Genomic DNA, 22,246 nt, shown 5'->3' with positions numbered 1-22,246 from the left:
ACACCGGCCAAACGGCTACGTGGGTCCTCCGTGGGCCAGAAAACTTCCATTTTCTCAACGTTAACATGGAGGTCGAGACAAGGTCCCTCCACCAAAATCAACTCCATGACCTTCCCTACCACCAAGGTGTCACCAATAATAGCGCCATCATCCAAATACCAAGCCTGCAAACATAAGTCGAAATAATCCCTGATTCGACAAACCAATTGATGGAGCACCAAAGCAAAAAGCAAAGGGCCAAGAGGATCACCCTGCTGCACACCTTGACATGACCTTAAGGTATGCTCCCCATTAGGGGTGAGCAAGACCGGGTACCCGGTCATATTTGCAATACCCGGATCCTGAACCGGTTATAACCGGGTCCCAAGAATTGGAACTGGTCCCGGAACCGGTTAATACCGGATCCAAATTTCTTGGAACTGGTCCCGGACCCGGTAGGAACCGGTTCCAAAATCGGGTACCCGGTATTATTTCAAATCAGCTTGAATTTGAGACATAGTGAGATAGAATATTGAGTATGAATGCAAATCAGACACTTCTACATACTATGAGTTTAAAGCTATAATCTTTTGGACTATAGTTAGCAAGTTTCTGCATCATACTATATCAAATTAAAGTAAAATCACATCATAATGCTATAATCACTCTCATGTTCATATAAATGCGCAATATCAAGAAATTAAAGTAATGCAATTTTTGATTTGTTAATTCTTCATCTGACCGAGAGAATCAGGGAGTTGATTCTTTAATAAGGCATTACACAAATACACAGTACACACTAACTATCTCCAAAGAAAATGCAAGCAGCAATAAACAGTACCAGAGATCTACATATACAAAATGAAAGAGACCGCCGTTCGGTACCGGAGAACACCGAGAGAATCAGGGAGTTGATGAGAACGAAAGAGAGGATGAGATTTTGAGGAGAACGAAAGATAGGATGAGATTTTTAGAGGAGAACGAAAGAGGAGAACAGAGAACATCGAGAGTGAACAGAGAAGAACGAAACACCCTAGAATGAATGGATGAAATGAGGAGCTGAGTGGCTGACAGAAACCCTAGCAGAAATGAATTGGATGAAATGGGCCTAATGTTGTACTGGACTGTGGATTGTTGGGTTTTTTTTAAAAAAAAATAATTTTTTATAACTAAATCAGTACTGGTTCCGGGTACCCGGTTTGTCTGGATCCGGGACCGGGTACCCGGAACTGGAATTGGCTTAAACTGGGTACCCAGTGGGTACCGGGTCCGAAATTTTAGGACCCGGTCCCGGAACCGGTTACAACCGGGTCCGACATTTTGGACCCGGTCCCGGAACCGGTGAAACCAGTTCCGGGTCCAGACCCGGCGGATCCTTACCGGTTCCGGGTCCGATACCGGGTACCCTGGGTCTTTGCTCACCCCTACTCCCCATAAAACAGCCTGGCTGGAGTAGAGTAACAGAATTCAACCCAACGCGAGAGATCTGGACAACGGAGACGGACCTCACGCAGTAAAGCCGTACGATCAACCAAATTAAAGGCATTCCGGAAATCCACTAGCAACATAGAGAGGCCAACATCACCACCACGAGCCTCAACCAAACGATTAACAGCATGAAAAATAGCCTCACTACCCGTCGGCACACCAACACCAAACTGAAGACCTCCTAAATAGTTTCCCAGACGCGGACCAATTAAAGAAACCCCAACCTTTGAAACCAGACGCCTCCAAACAGCACCCACAGCAATAGGTCGAATACCACCACCAGGCTTAACAAGTGGCGTGAGAGGAGCACTGGCGATGTATTCACCCAACACAGCAGGACATTTCCCAGCGAGAAAGAGATTATTATTATTATTATTATTATTATTATTACTACTACTACTACTACTACTACTACTACTACTACTACTACTACTACTACTACTACTACTACTACTACTACTACTACTACTACTATTACTATTACTATTTTTATTTTTAATATTATTATTATTATTGTTATTATTATTTTTACTACTACTACTACTACTACTACTATTATTATTATTATTATTTGATTTTTTTTTAGATATTTTTACTTTTTATTACATTAGAAAATGTGTTAAATAATATAAAATAATAATTATTATCATTAAATATTAGTTATTATTATCAGTTAATATTATATATTAATTATTATTATTATTATTATTATAAAATATTAATTATTTTTATTAAATATTAATTATTATTATTATCTATAAATATTATTTATTATTATTAAATATTAATAATAATAATAATTATTATTTTTATTAAATATTAATTATTATTATTATTATTAATTATTATTTTTAAGTAGAGTAGAGTAGAGTATAGCAAATTTCAGCAGGGCAGAGAGAAGAACAGCTCAAAAGAATATAACCTAACTTGTCAAAAATGTTAAAACCAGAAGTATTTAAGACATTCACAACCATTGGCTCGGTCAACAAGGCCCACAATCTGAGTGAATGTTATTGGGCCACAATACTCACATAGTCCAAACTTATGGTCATCACTAGTAGACGCAATTTGCTACTCCATAAAATTTGGGTCTCTTAAATTGGACTACCCATTTTGAGGCCCAATTATTTGCAAGTCACTTTCTATCTCTCACAGAATGGCCAGAACAGAAGTTTAAACATTTTTTTTTTAGGCAGACGGAGCATATATTGTTTAGAAAATGTCCAAGTCCGCTAAAGTTAAAATACTTTGAAGAAAAAAATTCAAACGTACATACTTGAAGTTTACACCCGTATCCTACCTTGCAACAAGATGCGCAACGGTATTACATGCTCGTTTTACATGAGAAAATAAACATACATCAAACCAATTCCTATCAACACTAATATCATCATAGACAATAAAGATAGGAGAAAAGCCTTGCGCTTATCTTTTATAGGTCGAAAGTATAAATAACTTAGTAATTCAAAGCGATTATCTTTTTATAGGTCGAAAGTCTGTAATATTGTTATTTTCAACTACAATTCCGTTATTTTTTGTAGCACCATAACCTCGGGAAGCATGTGTTAGTCGAAATGGAGTTAAGCTAACAAATGGTGATCAAGTTTAACATTTTTTACCTTTTTGGTGATTATGTTTTTTTTTTTTTTTCATTCACTTTTTGGTGATTGAACTCACTTTTCTGATAGAATAAATTAAATAACACTTCAAAACATAGTCACCAAAAGGTGAGGAAAAAAAAAATCACTATCTGAGTGAATGTTATTGGGCCACAGTACTCACATAGTCCAAACTTATGGTCATCACTAATTCACAAGTAGACGCAATTTGCTACTCCATAAAATTTGGGTCTCTTCAATTGGACTACCCATTTTAAAGCCCAATTCTTTGCAAGTCACTTTCTATCTCTCACAGAATGGCCAGAACAGAAGTTTAAACATTTTTTTTTTCGTCGGAGAAAGTTTAAACATTGATACATATCTTTCATTTTTTTCTTTTATAGTTCATTCTAAAGTTTATGTTTGGCGATGTACAAATTTAAATATTAAGTGTTTTTTTATTATACATTATTAAAAAAGTATACAATCAATATTGATATTGGAAATATAAATTGTAAATAACGCTATAATATATTAATATTTGTTTAAATATGTTAATAAAAATAACTATCAAAATTAAGTATGCGAATATTGCATGCTACAGAGGTATAAAACAATTATATAGGCTATACTAAGATTGTAACTTGTAAGAGTCTTAGTGGTACACTAGTAGTGTCTCACCATTTTCCAAATTAAAAAGTATACGAAATAAACAAAAAATAGAAGCATGCATTGGATTCGCAATTGTCAACTTCCACCAACTTAGTAATTTTAGGATCTACATTTAAAAAAAAAAAAAAAAACATAGTTAGGATCTACATTTTAATTAAGGGTTATTCTATAGTACGTACAAATTAAAAGAACATTCAGAATTTCAGAGTAATATTTACGTAACCTACCCGTATCATTCTAATTTTGCACATCCCCTCGATTAATCAACATCCTTATTTGATTTCTAACCACTTTCTTCTTTTAGATGATAAGTGGCCAAAGTGGGTTAATTGAACCGAGTAGTACTTTTGAATATCCCTTTAAAATACGAATATCCCTCTTGTAGTAATTTTATTTTATTTTTTCGAGGAAAATTCCTCACGTAGTACTAAGGAGTAATGACACGTACTATTCGAAGTTCGAGATACGAATGTCCTTATTGATTCGTTCTAACAAAGTAACAAGTTGTAGAAGTAAGACTGATCAAATTTCTGATTTGTCCTTTCCTGTGGCAATTGTCTGAATTGCGGTATAACATGGAAAGGAAGTTTAGTTGAATAAAAATACGTTAACCAAAACTAAAAAACAAAGATAGGACGTAAATTAAGCTAATTAATCATTTAATCATGTAGGAATTTTTTAAATGATTAGTGTGTATTCCATACGTACTTTATAGTATCAGATATATCATCTACATGTATGATACATATAAATCTTTATTATTTGTTTAATTAAATCTGTTCTAAATGAACAAATAACCAAATACTCCCACATAATTTTTAAATTCATGATTCGGAATCGGATTGCAAGCTCATCATTGACAAACTGTCAAAGGGTGCTTTGTTCTCGGCTGATGTTGACAAGGTTCTTGGTGATATTATTCTCATGTGCTCCAAATTTAAAACTGTCTCGTGGTCTCATGTCAAGCGTGACGGCAATTATTGTGTTGCGCATTATCTTGCTAAGCTTATTTCTTTCGGTACTGAGCATCTAGGTTAAGCATTATATAGTTAAGCTTATCCCTTTCGGTACTGAGCAAACCTAGGTTAATCATTGTCTCCAAGAGGTTGCTCCTAATATACTCATGAATCGTATTGCTTCTAATGAATATATAAAAGCTTAGCTTGTCTTCAAAAAAAAAAAAAAAAAAAAAAAAAAAAAAAAAAATACCGTAGTATTATGGAATTAACAAAATACATAAATAATTGTACATTCAAACGTAAAATGGACACGGCCACAATGTTATGAGTATCTTTGTTTCATTAAAAAAAAAAAAAAAAATTGTAAGTATAGTCTAGCTAGAAGATACTTGCATATTTGCATGTTGACAAGTGCTAAAAAGAATAAACATCGATCCCGCATTGGCTGTTACTGCTTAAATGCAAACTGCAAAGAGAGGGAATAGAAGACAATTGAAACACGAAGACAAAGAGACATAATTCGAGAAAGACAGGGTGGCGATAGCAAAAGGTACAGATTGCAGCGAACCGAGGCCGCTACTCACACGCGTCGTCTTTATAATCGACTCTATCCTTGGCCTTTTTCATCATAATCATGTCATCCTTCTCATCCTACACCTCATCATTTGCCTTTTTCGATCTCTACTTTCGATTACATTACTAACTTTAATCCGGAGTATCATTTTTTTTTTTGGAAAAGTAAAAACGTTATTCATTTACTTTATAATTAACAATAGATTAAGAATAGCTCAAGTGGTTAGAGCTGCCCTTTCGAGTTCAAAAAATCAATTCTCATAAGCCGGTTTTATGGTTCTCTAAACGATAATAAAAAAAATTAAAAAAAAAATACATGCACTCTATAGTTAACAGTGTTTACTACAGAAATCATTTTAATTTAAGAAAAAATTGATTTGGTTACTCAAAATCACTCAGATTGGGTGAAAATTCAAATGTTGTAGTAATCCATTTAATATACGGCGCAAATATTTTTGTATACATCTGATTTAATAATATTAAATATTAATGCATATTGAATAGTAAGGTAAATTTTATGCAATTTGGGTTAGCGTTTAGCCTTTTTGAAATAAATTTAAATCTAATATGATTTTGATGTAAATGGGCAATATAGTAAGTTTTACATAAGGTAACTTTATTACCTTTTTTTTTTTTTTTTTTTTTTTTTTTTTTTTTTGAAAAGTAACATATCACCTTCACTTATTGAAATTTGATTTTTACTTACTAAAAGAGGTAAATTATCAATAAATCATAGATAATTTTTATTTATATGGAGATAACCTTTAGCTATATTAAAATTACTTTTGATTATTTTAAAGGAAATTTTACAACGGATGTAAAATATTTATTGCAAACTCGACTTTCTTAAAATATTACGGAGTAATATAGAATCACATGAACTTTTTACCTAGTACTCGGTCTGTATCACTAAGGCGAATGAATGTTGCCACATTTAGACCATTTGGTCCTTATATAGAACTATCATGGGATAGAATTATGACTTATGAGGTAATGTTGTACATGTATAGTGACGGTATCTAGCTCCAGATTCAGAATATAAAATATCAGGTAAGTTTTATCATTTTAATAAAGCATTGAACTTTGTTATAATTTGTGGTTATATTCATGGTAGTGTATGTATGGCATCATGTTCTCTTATTACAGTTTTCAGACAACACAATTTCTGAAAGTTTTGTCATGAATATAGTCTCTCATTTATTTCAAAAATTATCAAATTATTACTCCGAATTTCATGATACAGTATTATGATGAAGAAAAAAAGTCAAACGTTAATTTGTGACTGTAGGAATTCCGTGAGTCATCATTTATTACAGCCTTACATGGCAATTTTAGTTTGAAGTCACGGTGGCGTAGTGGCAGTAAATACTAGTATAATATGGAGTAAGTAGTTTTTGCAACCTCTAGGCTCTAGCAAATAGCAATGAGTAATTGATCAATATTGCTTCCTTGTTAAAGTATTGATACTATACTTGAAACCATAACATTGTGTAGTTGTGTTTATTAGAGTAAACTTAACATTACTTCAATGATCGATAATACTGTAACATTTAAACTATTTAATAATGTTCAACCTATACAAGTAATATGATTCTATGAAGTACGAAGTTTATTTTAATACTAACAGTGTGTGATAATGAAGACATAAAGTTATAGCACAACAATCTGTGTGATAATAAAGTTATAGCACAGAAATCTCTCTCTTCAATTGTTTAATAGGTTAGTTAGGTGTTTTTTTTTTGTTCTACCCGATTCACCCTTTGGGCTAATCCGAATTTGGGGATCAGTTTTGAATGATTAGGTTCCAATCCCCTCCCAATTGTTATTGCGGAGGATTATTGACTAATCATCTTGGTGGAGTGTATGTATGTATGTGCATGCATGTATTAGAACTTCTGGAGAGATGAAGAAGTTCTTCTAATGCTCTGATGATCTGATCCTCTTATAGTACACTCTATTAGTGTAGTGTCCCTCATATCCATAATATTTCAGCATAGATGTGAGATTACTTATAATCTTTAGCTGGATCTCTAATAATTACGACGAAAGATTACTCAACAATATTTTAGAGTTCTTCTATATAATGTACTCTTATATTTTTCATACAGTGGAATTTTTGGGTACTCATCATCCATGAGTTTTTTTTTTTTGCCAAATTTCTAACGTTAATTGTGTGTCCCTCTTTATTCTTTTTATTGCCTTATTTATTTCTAATTAATCTTCTCTATCTCTACATCATTTTTTATTTTACTACGCCGTCACAACCCTACAATTTAAAATACAAATTAGGAGTCTAGAACAATTGACTAGCTATCAGCTTTAAGTTTAAGCATGCATGAGGCAATGGTCGAATCTCCCTAAACTCATTTTAGAAGGAATTTCTCAAAATATATATGAAGTACGTAATATCATACAAGTATATTAAAAAAAAATAATAATTAATACCAACAAAATACCTTAATGGGTGACACTTACTTGCATTCAATAAATTGAATCAATTTAGCAAATTTATGTTTTGCCATTCAATGTTAATATCATTATTATTATTATTATTATAAATGTAACACAACCCTGTTATTTTGAGCTGCTGTAGTCTGTTCTGCTCTGCTCTGTTCGACTCTGCTGAACCCTGCTCTGCTAAGTATTACGGAGTTATAATTTGCTGACACCTGCTCTGCTCTTTTAGAAACTCAAAAGAACAAGGTCAAACTATTCCTTTGTTACATAAAATTTTGACCATTTAAAATATTTCATACTCCCTCAGCTCCATATTTTTTGACCTTTTTATCTTTGTCCCTTTTGGCCAAAATCTAGTCCCAAAATGATCATCCCATATTAGGATTATTAAATATCCTCTCATTTGCAATAATATTTGTGCAAAATTAATTATTTTGTTTTCCATTTACTTTTATTACTTTCTCTCTCTACATATTTACAAACTCCATGGAAATTTAACTTTCCAAAGTACATTTACTATCTCTTTTACTTTCTTGATTCCCGTGAAAATTGCCCATAAGGGTCGAATTTCAAGGGGCGGAGGGAGTATAATGTTTTTTAATGTAAAATTCATCGCATCAACATGGATTTATATTTTAAAATAGTAATTTTTATAAGTCAAAAGCTAACGAACGCCTCCGGGGTGTTGGATAAGACAACTAAAAGTAGAAATATTAATTTAAAATGAACATTAATTACACCGATCAACGCGTGATTTTGTCATGCATTCCCAAATTAATACCACTTTAGAAAGTATTTTAAATGCTTATCAAACGCCCCAGGGGCGTTCATTAGTAAGATCCTTTTTATAAAGGCTAACTTTTATATGTGGTTGGCCACACCGTGTGGTAGGAGTTACCTAAGTTAGTCGGTCAGGGGTTAATTGAGGGGTTCCATCAGAGGATATTCGAGGGGTTTGGTTAGGGGTTACTTGGTCAGGGGTTACTTGAAAAGTTACTCAGTTAGAGGTTACTCGAGTTAATCGTTCAGGGGTTACTTGAAAAGTTACTCGGTTAGAGGTTACTCGAGTTACTCGGTCAGGGGTTACTTGAAAAGTTACTCGGTTAGAGGTTACTCGAGTTACTCGGTCAGGGGTTACTTGAGGGGTTCGGTCACGGGTGACTCGAGGAGTTATTCGATCAGGAGTAACTCGAGTAACCCTTGACCAAGTAACCCCTGACCAAGTAACCCCTGCCACACAGAAAAAATCCCCTTTTACAAATAAGTAATCACCCTATAATAGTTAACCAAATATATTAATTAGTCAAAATGAAACAATGATAATCGGAGTATTAAAAATTGAATGCGATAAAATATTATTCCTTCCATACGTAAACAACATTTCTCATTTACAACATACCTACAAAAATATTTCTTTCCATCTATGGGTGATCCTATTATTTACCAATCCACCATTATAGCCTATTATCAATTTAAACTTAGTCAAATATTAAAACTAATATATGTCGTTTCCTTAAAAAAAAATGTATATATTGTGTTTAAACCGTATAAATTATATTCATTTTTTTTATAAGTTTTAAAAGAGACACAAAGACAATGATGTACATATGTTTAGTTTTCAACCTTAAAACTTTAACCAATTAATCATACTGGGATCCGCTATAAATTACACCCCATAGTCCATACGTACATTCGTAGGACATGCGGAGTATTATATTATTTAAAATAATAGACTAAATAAGTAAGCCACAACTCAAGTGCTGTATAAAATCACACCCATTCACACAAGTTTGTACAAAAGGAGGAGGAACGAAAAGAGAGAAAATGAAGGCGAAATACAGGGGAGCGTCTTCAAACAGAGCAATATACTGTTGGAAAGAGAAGAAACCATGTTCGAGATGGGTTCAGAAATACTTCAAAGATTGCCTTTGTAATGTTAGAGATGATCTTTCCTTTGGTTTTGGTATTATCAGTCTAATAGCTTGGGCTGTTGCCGAGGTTCCTCAAATCATCACTAATTTCCGCACCAAGTCTAGCCATGGTGTTTCTCTTCTCTTCCTCATTGGTTGGTTTCTTGGGTATGTAATTCTTTCACTTCTCTCTTTTGCTCCTAAGATGGTAAATACTCCATCTATTCGAAAGTTAATGTCGGCGTTGATACTGTAATTTGAACTAGTCAGTGTCGTTACAGTAGTCTAATTCAATATAAGACAGGGATCGAGTAGTATAAAACCTATTTCTAGGCCTCGTAGTCAGACATATATGTAAGGAAACAACAAACTAGTAGAACGCTCCATCCGGGGGAACAAGGATGCACCTACCATATTTCAAAACGGAAAAACAAAATCATTTCTGTTATCTATGCAATAGTAGTGGCAGTAATTTATTAAGATCTTACTTAATTAAGAGTAACGAGTACTAATTATTTTTGTATACATAAAAGGTAGGTATATAAAATATGATATAGCTTTTGTTTTGAGTGTGACAAGTTGCATTTGTGCATGTAACAAATTCATTTTTTTTTTTTTTTGAGGAAACACAAATTCATTTTTTTAATGATTGTTTTCAGAGACATATTTAATTTAGCGGGGTGCCTTCTGGAGCCGGCTACGGTGAGTAATCTTCATCCCTAGATATTCCTTATTTCAAGCTTTGAACTTGGACTTCATTATTTTTACTTTTCATTTTATTTTGAACTTCGGTATTCCATAATTATTTACTACGCTGATATTCCCTTTGTTTCATATTGTTCTTTCTACTTGAAATTTTTTTGTTAGACAAATTAAATTAATCAAAGGAGGAAAAGTAAAATAAAATCGAAGGAGTAACAATTGCTCCGTAAATTATACAGTACTTATATTTTGTAACATTGCAATAAATTATTTAGGTATGAAAGGAGTAATAGTCCATGTATTCCGTACCATATTAAAGGCAAAATAGCATACGTTGGGAAGTGAAAGCTTATAAGAGTATATGTTGTCATGTTAGCAGTTGAGTGTTGACATGATGACATTTACGCTTACACCAAATAAGTTAAAAATAATTTACCTCTCTTATGTTATTTCCTACGTTATTTTCTTCTTTCCCTAAATAATTTTGTGTTTTAGTGCTTAAAAAATATCATGATCATGTATACTAATAAAGATTTTGTTATAATTATTGTTTGAATTCTTAATTTGTCGAAATATGTGTCCATGTTTGGCGTTACGGCTGAAGTATTTTGCTGCTTTCATTTGTTTGGTTGTTAACTAAATTAAATTTTGTTTGTATGTGATTTTGCAGCTGCCAACCCAGTTCTATACAGCTTTGGTTAGTATCTCGTTATTCTCGTCCTAACTCCTCAGATTTCACTACTGTACTTATTTTGGATACAAAAAAAATAAAGGTCATTTAAATTGTTATGTTAGCATGATTAAAATTTAAAAGAAATTAAAATAGTTGAGTCAAGAATGTCCCCTACATAAATGTTTTTATCCTTCTTGACCGCTTCAAAAATCAAATCTGTACTATAGGAAGTATTCCCCTAGGATTTAGAGAATATTCTTTTTAATTTAAGGTATTTTTTTTATTTTTGTGCCAAAATGCTCAGATGGATTCTAACGTAGTATTATAACTTTTAACTACCACAGTTTTTTAAAATGAACGGTTGAGATTATTTGTGTTTTGATTTATTTTTAATTAGTAATATTAATTAAAAATAATTTTTTAAATAATTTTAAATATATTTTTATCTTCTAGAAACTATTCTTTAATATTTTTGAAATTCTAGAAATAAAAATATATATAAAATAATTAAAAAATAATTTTTTAATTAAAATTACTAATTAAAAATAAATCAAAAAACAAATAATTTCAGCCGTCCATTTTAAAAAATTGTGGTGGTCAAAAGTCATAAGACTACATTAGAATTATCACAAAATGCTCACTCTATGTTACTAGACAGAACGATGCACTCGGTCCCGGGCGTCGCGCATATCACTCATGAGATAATTTGATTCTACTGGACCAATAATGTAATAATTATCAAATGATGCATTCATATGGTTTATAAGCAAATTATAAAAATTGAGATGTTTATGATGGGATTATAGTCAAATTCAATAGGTTTAAGCTATAGTACCTCATTTGCCACCTTTGTTATGTACATAAACAATTAAGGATTTTAATTACCTGCTATTTTGGGTTGCTACATGAACTTATATGCATTCCGAATTGAAATAATGGAATTGATACATTATAATTTTCGCAGTTTTACACAATTAGCACAATAGTGCTAGTGTTGCAGAGCGTGTACTATGATTACTTCTATTCGTGGTGGAAATGTCGTCATGATAAAGTCCATAGCGAGGTAATTTATATGTTACATTTACGTACTGTCTGAGTGTCTGTAATTATTTGTACGTGTGGGAAAATAAATGTTGGTTAGATAATGCTGATAATATTATAGGCTGATCAAGAAGTGAAAAAACCACTGAATCCGAAGCCAACAGATCAGGCAACTATCCCAATTCCGAGTTCTCCAGTAAGAGCACCAACACGAAGATACTACATGTACGTAAATTAGTAGATAATCCTAGACAATCAGCTAGCTAGCTAGCATCCAAACATGTTGAACTAAAAGATGAGCTGAATATATATATTATCTGTGAAATTGAAATAATGCAGGTCAGCAAGGTCTCTAGCTGGGAGTGACACACCCCCATTCCGATCTTATCTGAGGTCGGGACCCAGGAGCGGTCCCTCAGCAGTGGGGCTCGACGACCACTCATCTTCAGATGATGAAGAGACTAATCCTATTCCCATACCTGCTAAGAGAGGTACCACAGGCACTAGCCTACCGCGACAAATTCCACGTCCTGTAAGTTTTCACTTCTTTTTCTAAATATTTTAGGTTTAGTCGTTTTGCCACTTGTGTATATTTTCTGGTGCACATTCATGAACTAATTTGTACTCCAGCTTAGCTGCTTATGAACTTAAAAAACAAGTCATTTTCATTATCTTGCTCACTTTGTATTTCCTATGCTTTATTTACGAAAGTACCCTTTATGCATATATATATTGACAATAATGTCAAATGTAGTCCAAGGTTTTGCATGAAAACAATCATGAAATTATTGGTCCCCATAACATTATAATTGACACATTGGTGCTATGGAGGTTGTCTTAGTCAGCTTCTTATAGGACCCGTAACTTGAATGTTTTTGAAAAGTTGTAGCAAAAAAGTGCAAAACTCCGTTTGTTAGATTTGCTGAAGATGTTTGTTATCTGCAAGCCTCGTATTGCACCTAAGATTTTGTATGTTGATTGATTTGAGTGTTATTGACTTAAGTGGATTGACATTAGAACGTATCGAGCATTTTGTCTAATAATTAAAAATATAATTATGTGGTCACTCCAAGCTACGTTGTCCTCAAGTTGGTGTGAATATGTGATCGATGATTGTAATGACTAAAAACAAAAGAAACTTATTGAGAAAATTAAACATAATGCAGCCTAAGATAATGAGGATTAATACTACAAGATCATGTAACATTCTCATTATGCCATGAATCACACAACATTTTGTTAGAACTATTTTCTATCATATATAGCATACTCAGTCCCACAGCATCTAATTTCTGTAATTCTTTGTCCACTGTCTTTTGTTCAGGCTGCTCGAGGAGCAATGGTGGCCGTGTCTGTTAACTTGCCAAGTGGGGGCAATGCATTATCAGAAGCTTACAGGGGTTTTACAGGGAGGAGGATGTTGTTAAGCGTACGCCTATTCATTTCCAACAACATATAATTGCTAAACTTAACTCGTACTTGTGATATTGTACAATATGAGACATTATGAGCTTATTGAGACTAATCTATATATGCAGCAGGAACATGCTTCTGAACACAGTGCAGTGGGCCAGTGGTTGGGTTGGTTGATGGCTGCTATTTACATGGGCGGCCGGATTCCTCAGATCGTTTGGAATGTGAGCCATACTTCCTAATACTAAATCATTTTACACTGCTTGATTTTATTTTAATTTGTTCCTGCAACACTATTTGATACTAACAAGCATTGCTGTCTTTTATTGACCAGATTAAAAGAGGAAGTGTGGAGGTAATATTTGTCATGGGACCTTATTAACACTTATTTAAATCAGATGTAACGTATAGCTCCCCTTATCCTGTTTTTATGATGGATAACTCTGCTGTCATATGCTTTTGTAGGGCCTGAATCCACTGATGTTCATGTTTGCACTTATCGCTAATGTCGCCTATGTTGCAAGGTATTCTTTCTGACTCCTCGCTAGTTACTATAGGTAATAATGAGCTTAGCATACTCATGAGCTACTTAATCTCAGCTCCAAAAGCCCGTGAGTCGGCTTGAACATATAAATGTTAAGAAAATGAGTTATAGTAATAATACATATTAGTAAGATCCATATTAATTAATCTCTCTTTTTATAGGCAAAAAGTTAAAATTCTGAATACATAACTTCAATTCAAAGAATTTTTCCTTTTGTTGGAGCTTGTGAATCAGGCTGAGTCTACTCAAGCTCTTGTTAAATAATGTTTCAAGCCTGAAGTGTATGTGCTTGACACTCAAACCCTAGCTCAAGCTCGGATCAGTTTGTTATCACCCCTACTTGTTACTATATATCTCAGTTTCACTGTTTTTGGTCAAACGTTCTAAAAGTTCACCCTACATTACTTCTCTATACCAAATGCAGCATATTAGCAAGACATACAGAATTCGAAGAAATCAAAGCCAACATGCCTTGGTTGCTGGATGCTGTCGTTTGCGTGGTGCTTGACTTATTTGTATCCTTTATTTTACCTTGGTTTTAAATTTCAATATCTGTTTTCATTTCTAGGAAATCTGACAACTAATAGCCCAAGGTCTTGAATCATACTGATGTATGAATACGTGTTGGAAAAACAGTTTGTTATGCCTTGACACTTCTTCTTTTCAAGATAATCATGCAGTATGTGTACTACAAACACATGCGAAAGAGGAATACTAGGGAGGAAGACCAGGATTTCTACTACGAGGAAGCGCCAAAGCCAATTGTATCCTAGCTGTTGCATTACATATACAACCGTTAGAAAGACGAAATTTGAGCTTTTAATAGGATCTGAGGATCATTAGTAACTGTATTCTTGCTTCCTGCATCTATGTCTAATGTCACTACGCTAACGGTGTTTAATGTTCTGTATATGCTAACAAACTATGATGAACAAACTTATCATAGTTTTTCTGGTGTTTGTATACAGTTCGCTCACAGCCATTAAGTCAAAAATTTTAGATGCTTGTTAAGTATTTTTATACTCGGGCTTTGTAGCACCACCTTTGTGACTATCTATGCCGAATGAAGGGAGTAGTTACTACATAAATAGTCTTTCTAATGTAAGCTTAACAATTGGCATGTAAGTACGTAACAACCATACAGATTGAACCTTTCATTCAAATGTGTACCTTTACACGTTTTCTCTTGTTATCAACAAGTTGATGACAACCAAGCTCATTTTTGTATTTCTACAACTTCAATAGTAGATCGGATGTTACTTGTAAAAATAACAAAACTTGCGTATACATATAGTATGTTATATGCATCCTAACATCCCTACCTAGTATAGATGATAGAAAGTACATAAAAAGGTTTTTTTTTTTTTTTTTTGTTTTTTCAGGAATCAAGTAAAAAAGGTATCTGCAATAAGTCATAAGGGGCCCAAAGTGAGTCCAATGGGCAGGGCCGTTTAGCATCTAAACGGGCCCAAGGCTTACCTTTACCACTCCAATGTAAAAGACTAACTGGGCCTGGATGTAGGTCCCTACAAAGCCCACGAAAGTTATCGCCACCAAGCCCATGTTGGTTCCAACGATGATCAACTGGGGCTATTTTCCCAGCAAAAACCAATAAAAAAGGTGGTAATGAGCCCAATTCATAAATCCTCATTCTTTTTTGTAATTCCATCCATTCTGTAATTTTTGTTGTGTAATCTCCATTTCTCCATCTCTCTAAATCAATCACCATCACACCTGTCGAAATTTTTGTGGGCGAAAATATCATCGTCAGCTGATATGAAATTAACTCTTTTGTCTTTCACCTAACAACTTTGTACAAGTATATATTTATAATCCAACCTACTAAAGCAATATGGGGTTACATGATAAATTGAAGGTGACAAAATTTACATAGATGTAAGATCTTTTTTTTTTTTTTTTGACAGAGATGTAAGATCTTTCTACTTACTAGGTTTATGTTGTTTGTAGAGTTGTAAAGAGAAGTTGTCCATGACTTAGAGTTCACAATTTCGGCTCTCTATACATATATTACACTCTAATAGAACCTAAAATCGTTCTAAATATATGGAGCATATAACAAACACGTACCACTTACTTACAAGTTACAACTAACATAGATAGATCAAATAAAAGTTCAAAATAGTAGCTAGGCCTAAATAAAGTTTTTTTTTTTTTTTTTTTTTTTTAATATAGTTAGATAAAACTATATAAATATGAATAGAATTATGTCATGCAGCATCACCAATCACTAGTCAATCTATATCGTAGTATAGATTATATACGTTACTTTTGAACCCATAATTTTCTTTTCACGTAGGACACTTCCCTTCCCACTAGAAAATATCTCAACACTAGTTGATGTTCAATAATTGACAAGAGAACTTAACTCCAATCCTACATGAATTGTCTTTTAATTGACTTTTTATGCATGGCTATCTAACATATGTTCAAGCATACCCATCAACAACAGTAGTAACAAAATTTCTTCAATAGTTATACCGATATAAATCCGTTACATCTAGTAATCCGATTGTCAATTGTTGAAATATTCCTTGAACTAATCTTTTTATTCATTCGAGTGACTTAGCACGAGTATCAGATGGACAAATTTATATAATAAACTCTTAATTTTATCGTACATTTTCTTCAAAATCATAGATAGCTTATCATGTGTTTAGAAGAAACATTCGATCCCCTAGTTTCTTAATCGTCCAATGTTCTAACAAATAGTAGGAGATTACTACTATTATTAGAACTTTTGCCAACAGCTTATCAAAGGTGGTATACAACTCTTATCGCATTATTCCTGTAAAGCAGAAGTTATAGATTCCCAACTCTCTGAAATGATAATATCACCAACTAGCTAGAGCCTAAAACACTATCGTACAAGCATCTCCAAGCCCCCCTCATAAACAATCATATCAACCTAAAATCTTCTTTCCAATTACAGTTTCTTCTTTAACCTTTTAACTCTATATACCTTGAGGTACACCCAATCTATTACTTATTTTGAAAAATAAAAACGAGCATAAAGAGCATATAATACTTGCCTAAAAAAGAACAGAGGGAATATAATCTCAGTAACATTTATTAGAGCACTTGTAACATTATTGAAATATGATGTTCTAATGTGTCAAAAAATTAAATATGCCATCTACAATTGACGTAATAGAATTTAGCATAGAATATTTATTTTATGTCTATCAAAACTTTGGCACCCTTACTAAAAAGGCTGAGTCAATACTTAATTAGATTTAGTACTTGTATGATTAATTGAAGGGATAAAATCAATGTATTAATTACTTCAATTCGGAATCTAATCTATGTTAAAATAAAGACGGATCCGCAATTTCGCACTCAATAGTCGTGTGTGTTGCCTTAATATGTGCAGCTAGTCAACTTATTAAGTGTACCGTATTTTGCTCTCCTCGACTTTGTTAAATTGTACTAAGTTGTAATTTATTTTTGCTAAACTTAACTTATTGTTTGTGATTTTTTTTCTTCTTATATTCGATGAAAACTTATTTTAATTAGTCGAGTGGTACAGATTCGTATTTGTAGCAAATAAATCAAAAGGTAAAGATGTTACAAAAAAATGGCATACCTGTATTAAAGTAGCAAGCTTTTCTGCCTTCAAATGTCATAGACAAAGCAGGATTAGCCCAAAACGACGGCGTAAAATACGTTCTGAAATTAGCGTTACAATATTCGGGAGCAGCCAAAACAGCGGTTTCTCCAAGAGAAGTAGCAGCAAGTTTACCAATATCATCAACCAAAACAACATCATTGTCAAGATACACCACGCGCTTCACACGCTCCGGCAAAAGGGCAGCTAAGTAATTCCTCGCGTAGTTTAACGGACAGTCGAGGGATGACCGTATAGACGTGGATATAAGACCGGCAACATTGGCATCATCCAATGAGTACATGTAATAAGTGAGGTAAGGAAAGGAGGTGGGTATTGTACGATTGAGATCACGACTCGTGGCGGTGGAGGAGACCGATATGAAGTGGAATCGGAGGTTATCGGGGCAAGTGGAGTGGTGGAGGATTGATAAGATCGCGGCCATAGAGCCACGGAGGTACGTGGCATCTAGGGTCATTGCAATGTGGACGGTTTGATCATTGTTTATACAATTTGGGGAGTTATAAAATTTAGGCGCTTCTTTGAATTCAAGGGCGGAACTAAGTTCAATGGATGTTGAAGAGAATGACAGTAAGAATATGGTGAGAGAGAGTGTTACGAGTTGAGTCATAGTTACATGACTTGATTAACAAGTGAGGAAGTTGTGTAAGTAGTGTAGTGTGAAATGATTAGTGATAAAAGTATAAGTAAGGAGTACAAGAAGAAGTATAAAAAGGGAAAGGGGGGAAAAAAAGGAAAAGAGATGCTTAGGTGTTGAGTGGTGTTTGTTGCAAACTTTAGCTTTGAATGCGCGTACATGAATAGGGAGGTCATTTGGTTGAGGAAAATGAAAATGAAAGGGCGGGCCAATTCATCAAGAAATGTGGACCAATGGGTTGTTTACTAGTCAAAGCTTTTCATGATCTTTGTAAATGTAAACATGTTCATTTCTTTTTGCTTATCATCTTTTGGAGTATTTGATGGTGCATTACTAGTTTTTAGTTTTTATCAATCCTCCGCCATTGTAGTAATTTGATGGTGCATTACAAGCTATTAAAAGAATTAGCCAACCATTGTAGTTGCTCTTAGTTTTTATGTTTTTTTCTCTCTTCTCTAATGAAAATAGAGTCGCCGAATAAGAGCAACCTTAGAGGGACGAGGAAAATAGTCAGTAAGGAGCATGGACATCATTCATCTACTAGTATGTTTATTAGGAGACCAAGTACATATGTAATACGGAGTACCTTTTACTTTACAAATAATACCACTTTACCTTTCAATTTTTCACTTTGCAAAATTCCAAAAAAGGTAAGGCTTGGTGAAAACAAACCTTAGTGTACATTTTTTTTAACTATTGTCAAACACATCAAGTTCAAAGTCATAACAAAGATGATTGGAAGCACTTTTTGCATTTTGAAAGGTCTCATTTTGAGGCTCATTGGGAGGGAAAGAGTGAGGTAGGATTTAAACGCATTAAACCTTGATCCTACCCCTAAAAGCCATTATTGTCATATTTCCTTTCGAGTTAACATACTGCGTACAATCATTATTATTATTATTATTATTATTATTATTATTATTATTATTATTATTATTTTAATAAAAGATAAAGTTATCAACTTGTTTATCAATCATCATAAATTCATAACTCTCACAAAAATAAGACTAGACGTTTATTTGGTTTACATAAAAAAAAAAAAAAAAAAAAAAAAAAAAAAAAAACATAGGTAGTGAGACTTATCAGGAATTGCAAATAAGTTGTTTGGTTGAATAAAATTTCCTGATGAAATAGGAAAATTGAAACTTCCTAAATCTTCAATTCTCACAATATGTAGAAATAATTTACTTTATGTAATCTCCCTATAAATAAGTAAAAATTTCTATGAAAAGTATTTCACTCTTGCTAATTAACCAAACAAGTTTACGTAATTCTCATGAACTTAGTCATGAAAATTAACTCTCATAAAGTAGAAATTCATGTGAATTTTTATTTCCAATATTAATCAAACAACCACTAGAATTATGAGGCAATTTTCAAAGGATGGACGGAATTGAAAAAGGACTACATTAGGGTTATAACTTGTAACTTTTGTGAGAATGTGTTCCCTTCAAATTTCCCCTTGTCATAAATATCATGTCAACTCTCAAGATTATAGATCATATTAAAGGCTGAATTTAGTTACATCTCACCAGTCACCACTCTATACTAAACACACAATTACCCAAACACACATTATAATCCCGAGACTGTGACTCGAAATAACAATCTATATCAAAATTTGGGTTTAGTTAATCTATGTCAGAACTCAGAATATTTAGCAACATTAATTATTCACAAAAGTTCAACCCTTGTTTCTTAATTCATGGAGGTCAATTGGTCAAATTTTACGTTTGTTTTTCAATTACTTTTCTTCGATGTGACCTTTTAGCTCATTACAAAAGTTTTTCACAAAAGTTCAACCCTCATATACTTTATGGATTTCCACTTCAATAATGTGTTTTCACATTAAAATTGCATTATTGGATACCATATCACACCTACAAGTGGTGATAAATGAATTGGATTTGGTAATGAAATAAAATAAGGTAAATATTCATTAGATTAAGAGTTGCTTATAAGTAGAATAAAAGGAAAAGATTATGAATTATGAAACATTAATTGCATTGATTAACATGTGATTTTGTGATACATTTTCAAATTTATAAAAATTAAGAAACGCATTTAACGTTTATATGCAACTCTTAATATTATACATATCGTAATAGATAAAATAATAAGAAAAAAAGCGGACAACTAATATTATCGACATACTAAAGAAAGAAAGTGGACAGGCAAATGAGCAAATATTAATGACATATGCATGCGTGTTTCTTCTTAAATTTAGCAAAAAGCATTTGTATTATGATATAAAAAAAAATGATATATTAAGCTCTTAGGACCGAGGGCCTATTATAAGAATCTAGAGTGAAAATAGTGAATGGATTCGAACAATCCCTCACTCTCATAAAAGACATTAGATGTTTAAAAATCATTACTCTTAAAATATTACCTCTATTTGTTATCACACATAGAGTATCAAACTAGCTATTCGGAAAAAAAAAAATAAATAATAATAATAATAAAATAATCAAATGATTATGGAAAAGAGTCAAAGCAAAAGTAACTACACATTGATTTCCAATCTTCCCACTTAATGTGATCCCTAAGATCTTTATTAACAAAATATCTAAACTACCGTTTTTAAAAAAAAGGCGTAAACAATACATTAATGCAAACATGTGAAGCTTAAATTACCCCCCAAAAATCAATCCCAAAATTTGGAAAAATGTATGGCTAATTGGGGGACATTGCATTTCTTAAATTCAAAAGAATCAGATCCTCTTCATCTCACCGCAATTACTGCAAAACAAACAGGATACTGAAACTGCACTACTCTTTCTCGTAGTATATTTGCCTTAAGTTATGCTATTTCATTCAACTTTAACGTTCTTACAACCGACTTGCCGCCTTTTCACCTACGCAGTTTCTCTAATTTATTGTATCTACCTTGCTGTGTTCTACACGTGTTATTGTAACTAATAACGTCCGGAAAATATACTTTTTCAGTTGGTTGTGCAATTTAATTTTCATATCTATATTGTGGCATGTTCGGCGGCAGCATTTGAGCAGTTTTTAGCATTTTGATCAAGAAAAAAGGCTTACGTAAATCATTATTAAACCATTTATTAGTCAAATTAAATTATATTAATTGATAATATGAGAATATATAATGAAACTAATCTAACGAATTATATACTTGCAGTTTTTATACCCTTCATAGTAGAATAGTTTAAATACTTGTCATTGCACAAAGTTTTACTGTGTATGTGATAAATTGTACAAGTAGCTACTTTGGTTAATAAAGATGTAATTAGAGTAAGGGATGTATATATCTAAGAAATACTACTTCCATTTCATTTTATGTGTAACAAAGATCTTAACACAGACTCCTAGATAAAATTTGTTTGTGAGTGTTAAATGGAGAGAGAAAGATAGAAATGCATGTGATTAGGAGATTAACAGTTTAACACAGAGAAATGACAAATTAAGAAGGAAAGAAAACATTTGTTGCACATAATGTGTAGCAGCCGGTTTAGTAAATATTGCACATATGAATGGAGGTAGTAATAGACAATTCACAGAACCATACCAAAAAAGAAGTGTACATGTTCAAATTATTTTGAAACACATAATAACAATTTATTTTTTTTTTCGAAGAAGATGTTTAACTATATTAAGATGGTGACACTGAGACAGTGATAATAAAACATGTGAGTCAAAATATGTACACGTTAAAAAGTCAAACGGTTTTAATTATTGTAAAAGGAGTATTTTACAAGTTTGAGCAACTCCAAGTAGTGCCAACTATAGCGAAATAGGACAAACCCCTTAAGAAATTAAATTATAATTGAAGAATATGAAGATAGTCGGTGAAATTATGGAGCTACTCAAATTGAAGAAAAGATAAGAGAAAAATAGTCTTGTGGTTGGACACATGTAACTATGTAAGACGTCAATTGAGAAGGAAATTGGACATTTGTAATGATAGTTGGAGGAAACCAGAGATAACTA

At 32.8% G+C, this 22,246-nt stretch overlaps 2 protein-coding genes across 3 annotated transcripts; one reads left to right on the top strand and one right to left on the bottom strand.

Annotated features, from left to right (window-relative positions):
- Positions 1–9,379: 9,379 nt before the first annotated feature.
- Positions 9,380–14,968, top strand: LOC110686220. Of its 2 annotated transcripts, none has more exons than XM_021862832.1 (12): positions 9,380–9,804; positions 10,296–10,338; positions 11,009–11,035; positions 11,976–12,074; positions 12,174–12,277; positions 12,392–12,584; positions 13,377–13,481; positions 13,594–13,689; positions 13,800–13,820; positions 13,931–13,989; positions 14,434–14,524; positions 14,678–14,968. In XM_021862832.1, exons 1-12 carry the CDS (start codon positions 9,551–9,553, stop codon positions 14,780–14,782), a joined length of 1,197 nt encoding a protein of 398 aa, XP_021718524.1. In that variant the 5' UTR covers positions 9,380–9,550; the 3' UTR covers positions 14,783–14,968. The 2 variants fall into 2 exon arrangements, with proteins under 2 accessions (XP_021718524.1, XP_021718523.1); XM_021862831.1 differs by having other exon boundaries at positions 9,382–9,804; positions 13,591–13,689.
- A 163-nt stretch (positions 14,969–15,131) lies between these two features.
- LOC110686222 (probable galacturonosyltransferase-like 1) lies at positions 15,132–18,489 on the bottom strand. The gene is made up of 2 exons (XM_021862833.1): positions 17,614–18,489; positions 15,132–15,743 (listed from the first exon to the last, which is right to left on the bottom strand). Exons 1-2 carry the CDS (start codon positions 18,263–18,265, stop codon positions 15,388–15,390), a joined length of 1,008 nt encoding a protein of 335 aa, XP_021718525.1. The 5' UTR covers positions 18,266–18,489; the 3' UTR covers positions 15,132–15,387.
- Between the last annotated feature and the right edge of the window lie 3,757 nt (positions 18,490–22,246).

Source organism: Chenopodium quinoa, unplaced genomic scaffold, assembly GCF_001683475.1.
Source record: "Chenopodium quinoa cultivar QQ74 unplaced genomic scaffold, ASM168347v1, whole genome shotgun sequence".
In the NCBI taxonomy this organism is placed as follows: domain Eukaryota; kingdom Viridiplantae; phylum Streptophyta; class Magnoliopsida; order Caryophyllales; family Amaranthaceae; genus Chenopodium; species Chenopodium quinoa.
Note: the sequence above shows the minus strand (reverse complement) of the source record. Positions and strands in the feature narration are given on the sequence as shown.

Bases quoted from the DNA above. Each gene is read 5' to 3' on its own strand.
- LOC110686220 (XM_021862831.1), top strand. From the start codon at position 9,551: ATGAAGGCGAAATACAGGGGAGCGTCTTCAAACAGAGCAATATACTGT. The intron at 10,339-11,008 runs GTGAGTAATCTT...GTGATTTTGCAG, and splicing joins GCCTTCTGGAGCCGGCTACG to CTGCCAACCCAGTTCTATAC. The intron at 13,821-13,930 runs GTAATATTTGTC...ATGCTTTTGTAG, and splicing joins TTAAAAGAGGAAGTGTGGAG to GGCCTGAATCCACTGATGTT.
- LOC110686222 (XM_021862833.1), bottom strand. From the start codon at position 18,265: ATGACTCAACTCGTAACACTCTCTCTCACCATATTCTTACTGTCATTC. The intron at 15,744-17,613 runs GTATGCCATTTT...AAATTTCGACAG, and splicing joins AGCTTGCTACTTTAATACAG to GTGTGATGGTGATTGATTTA.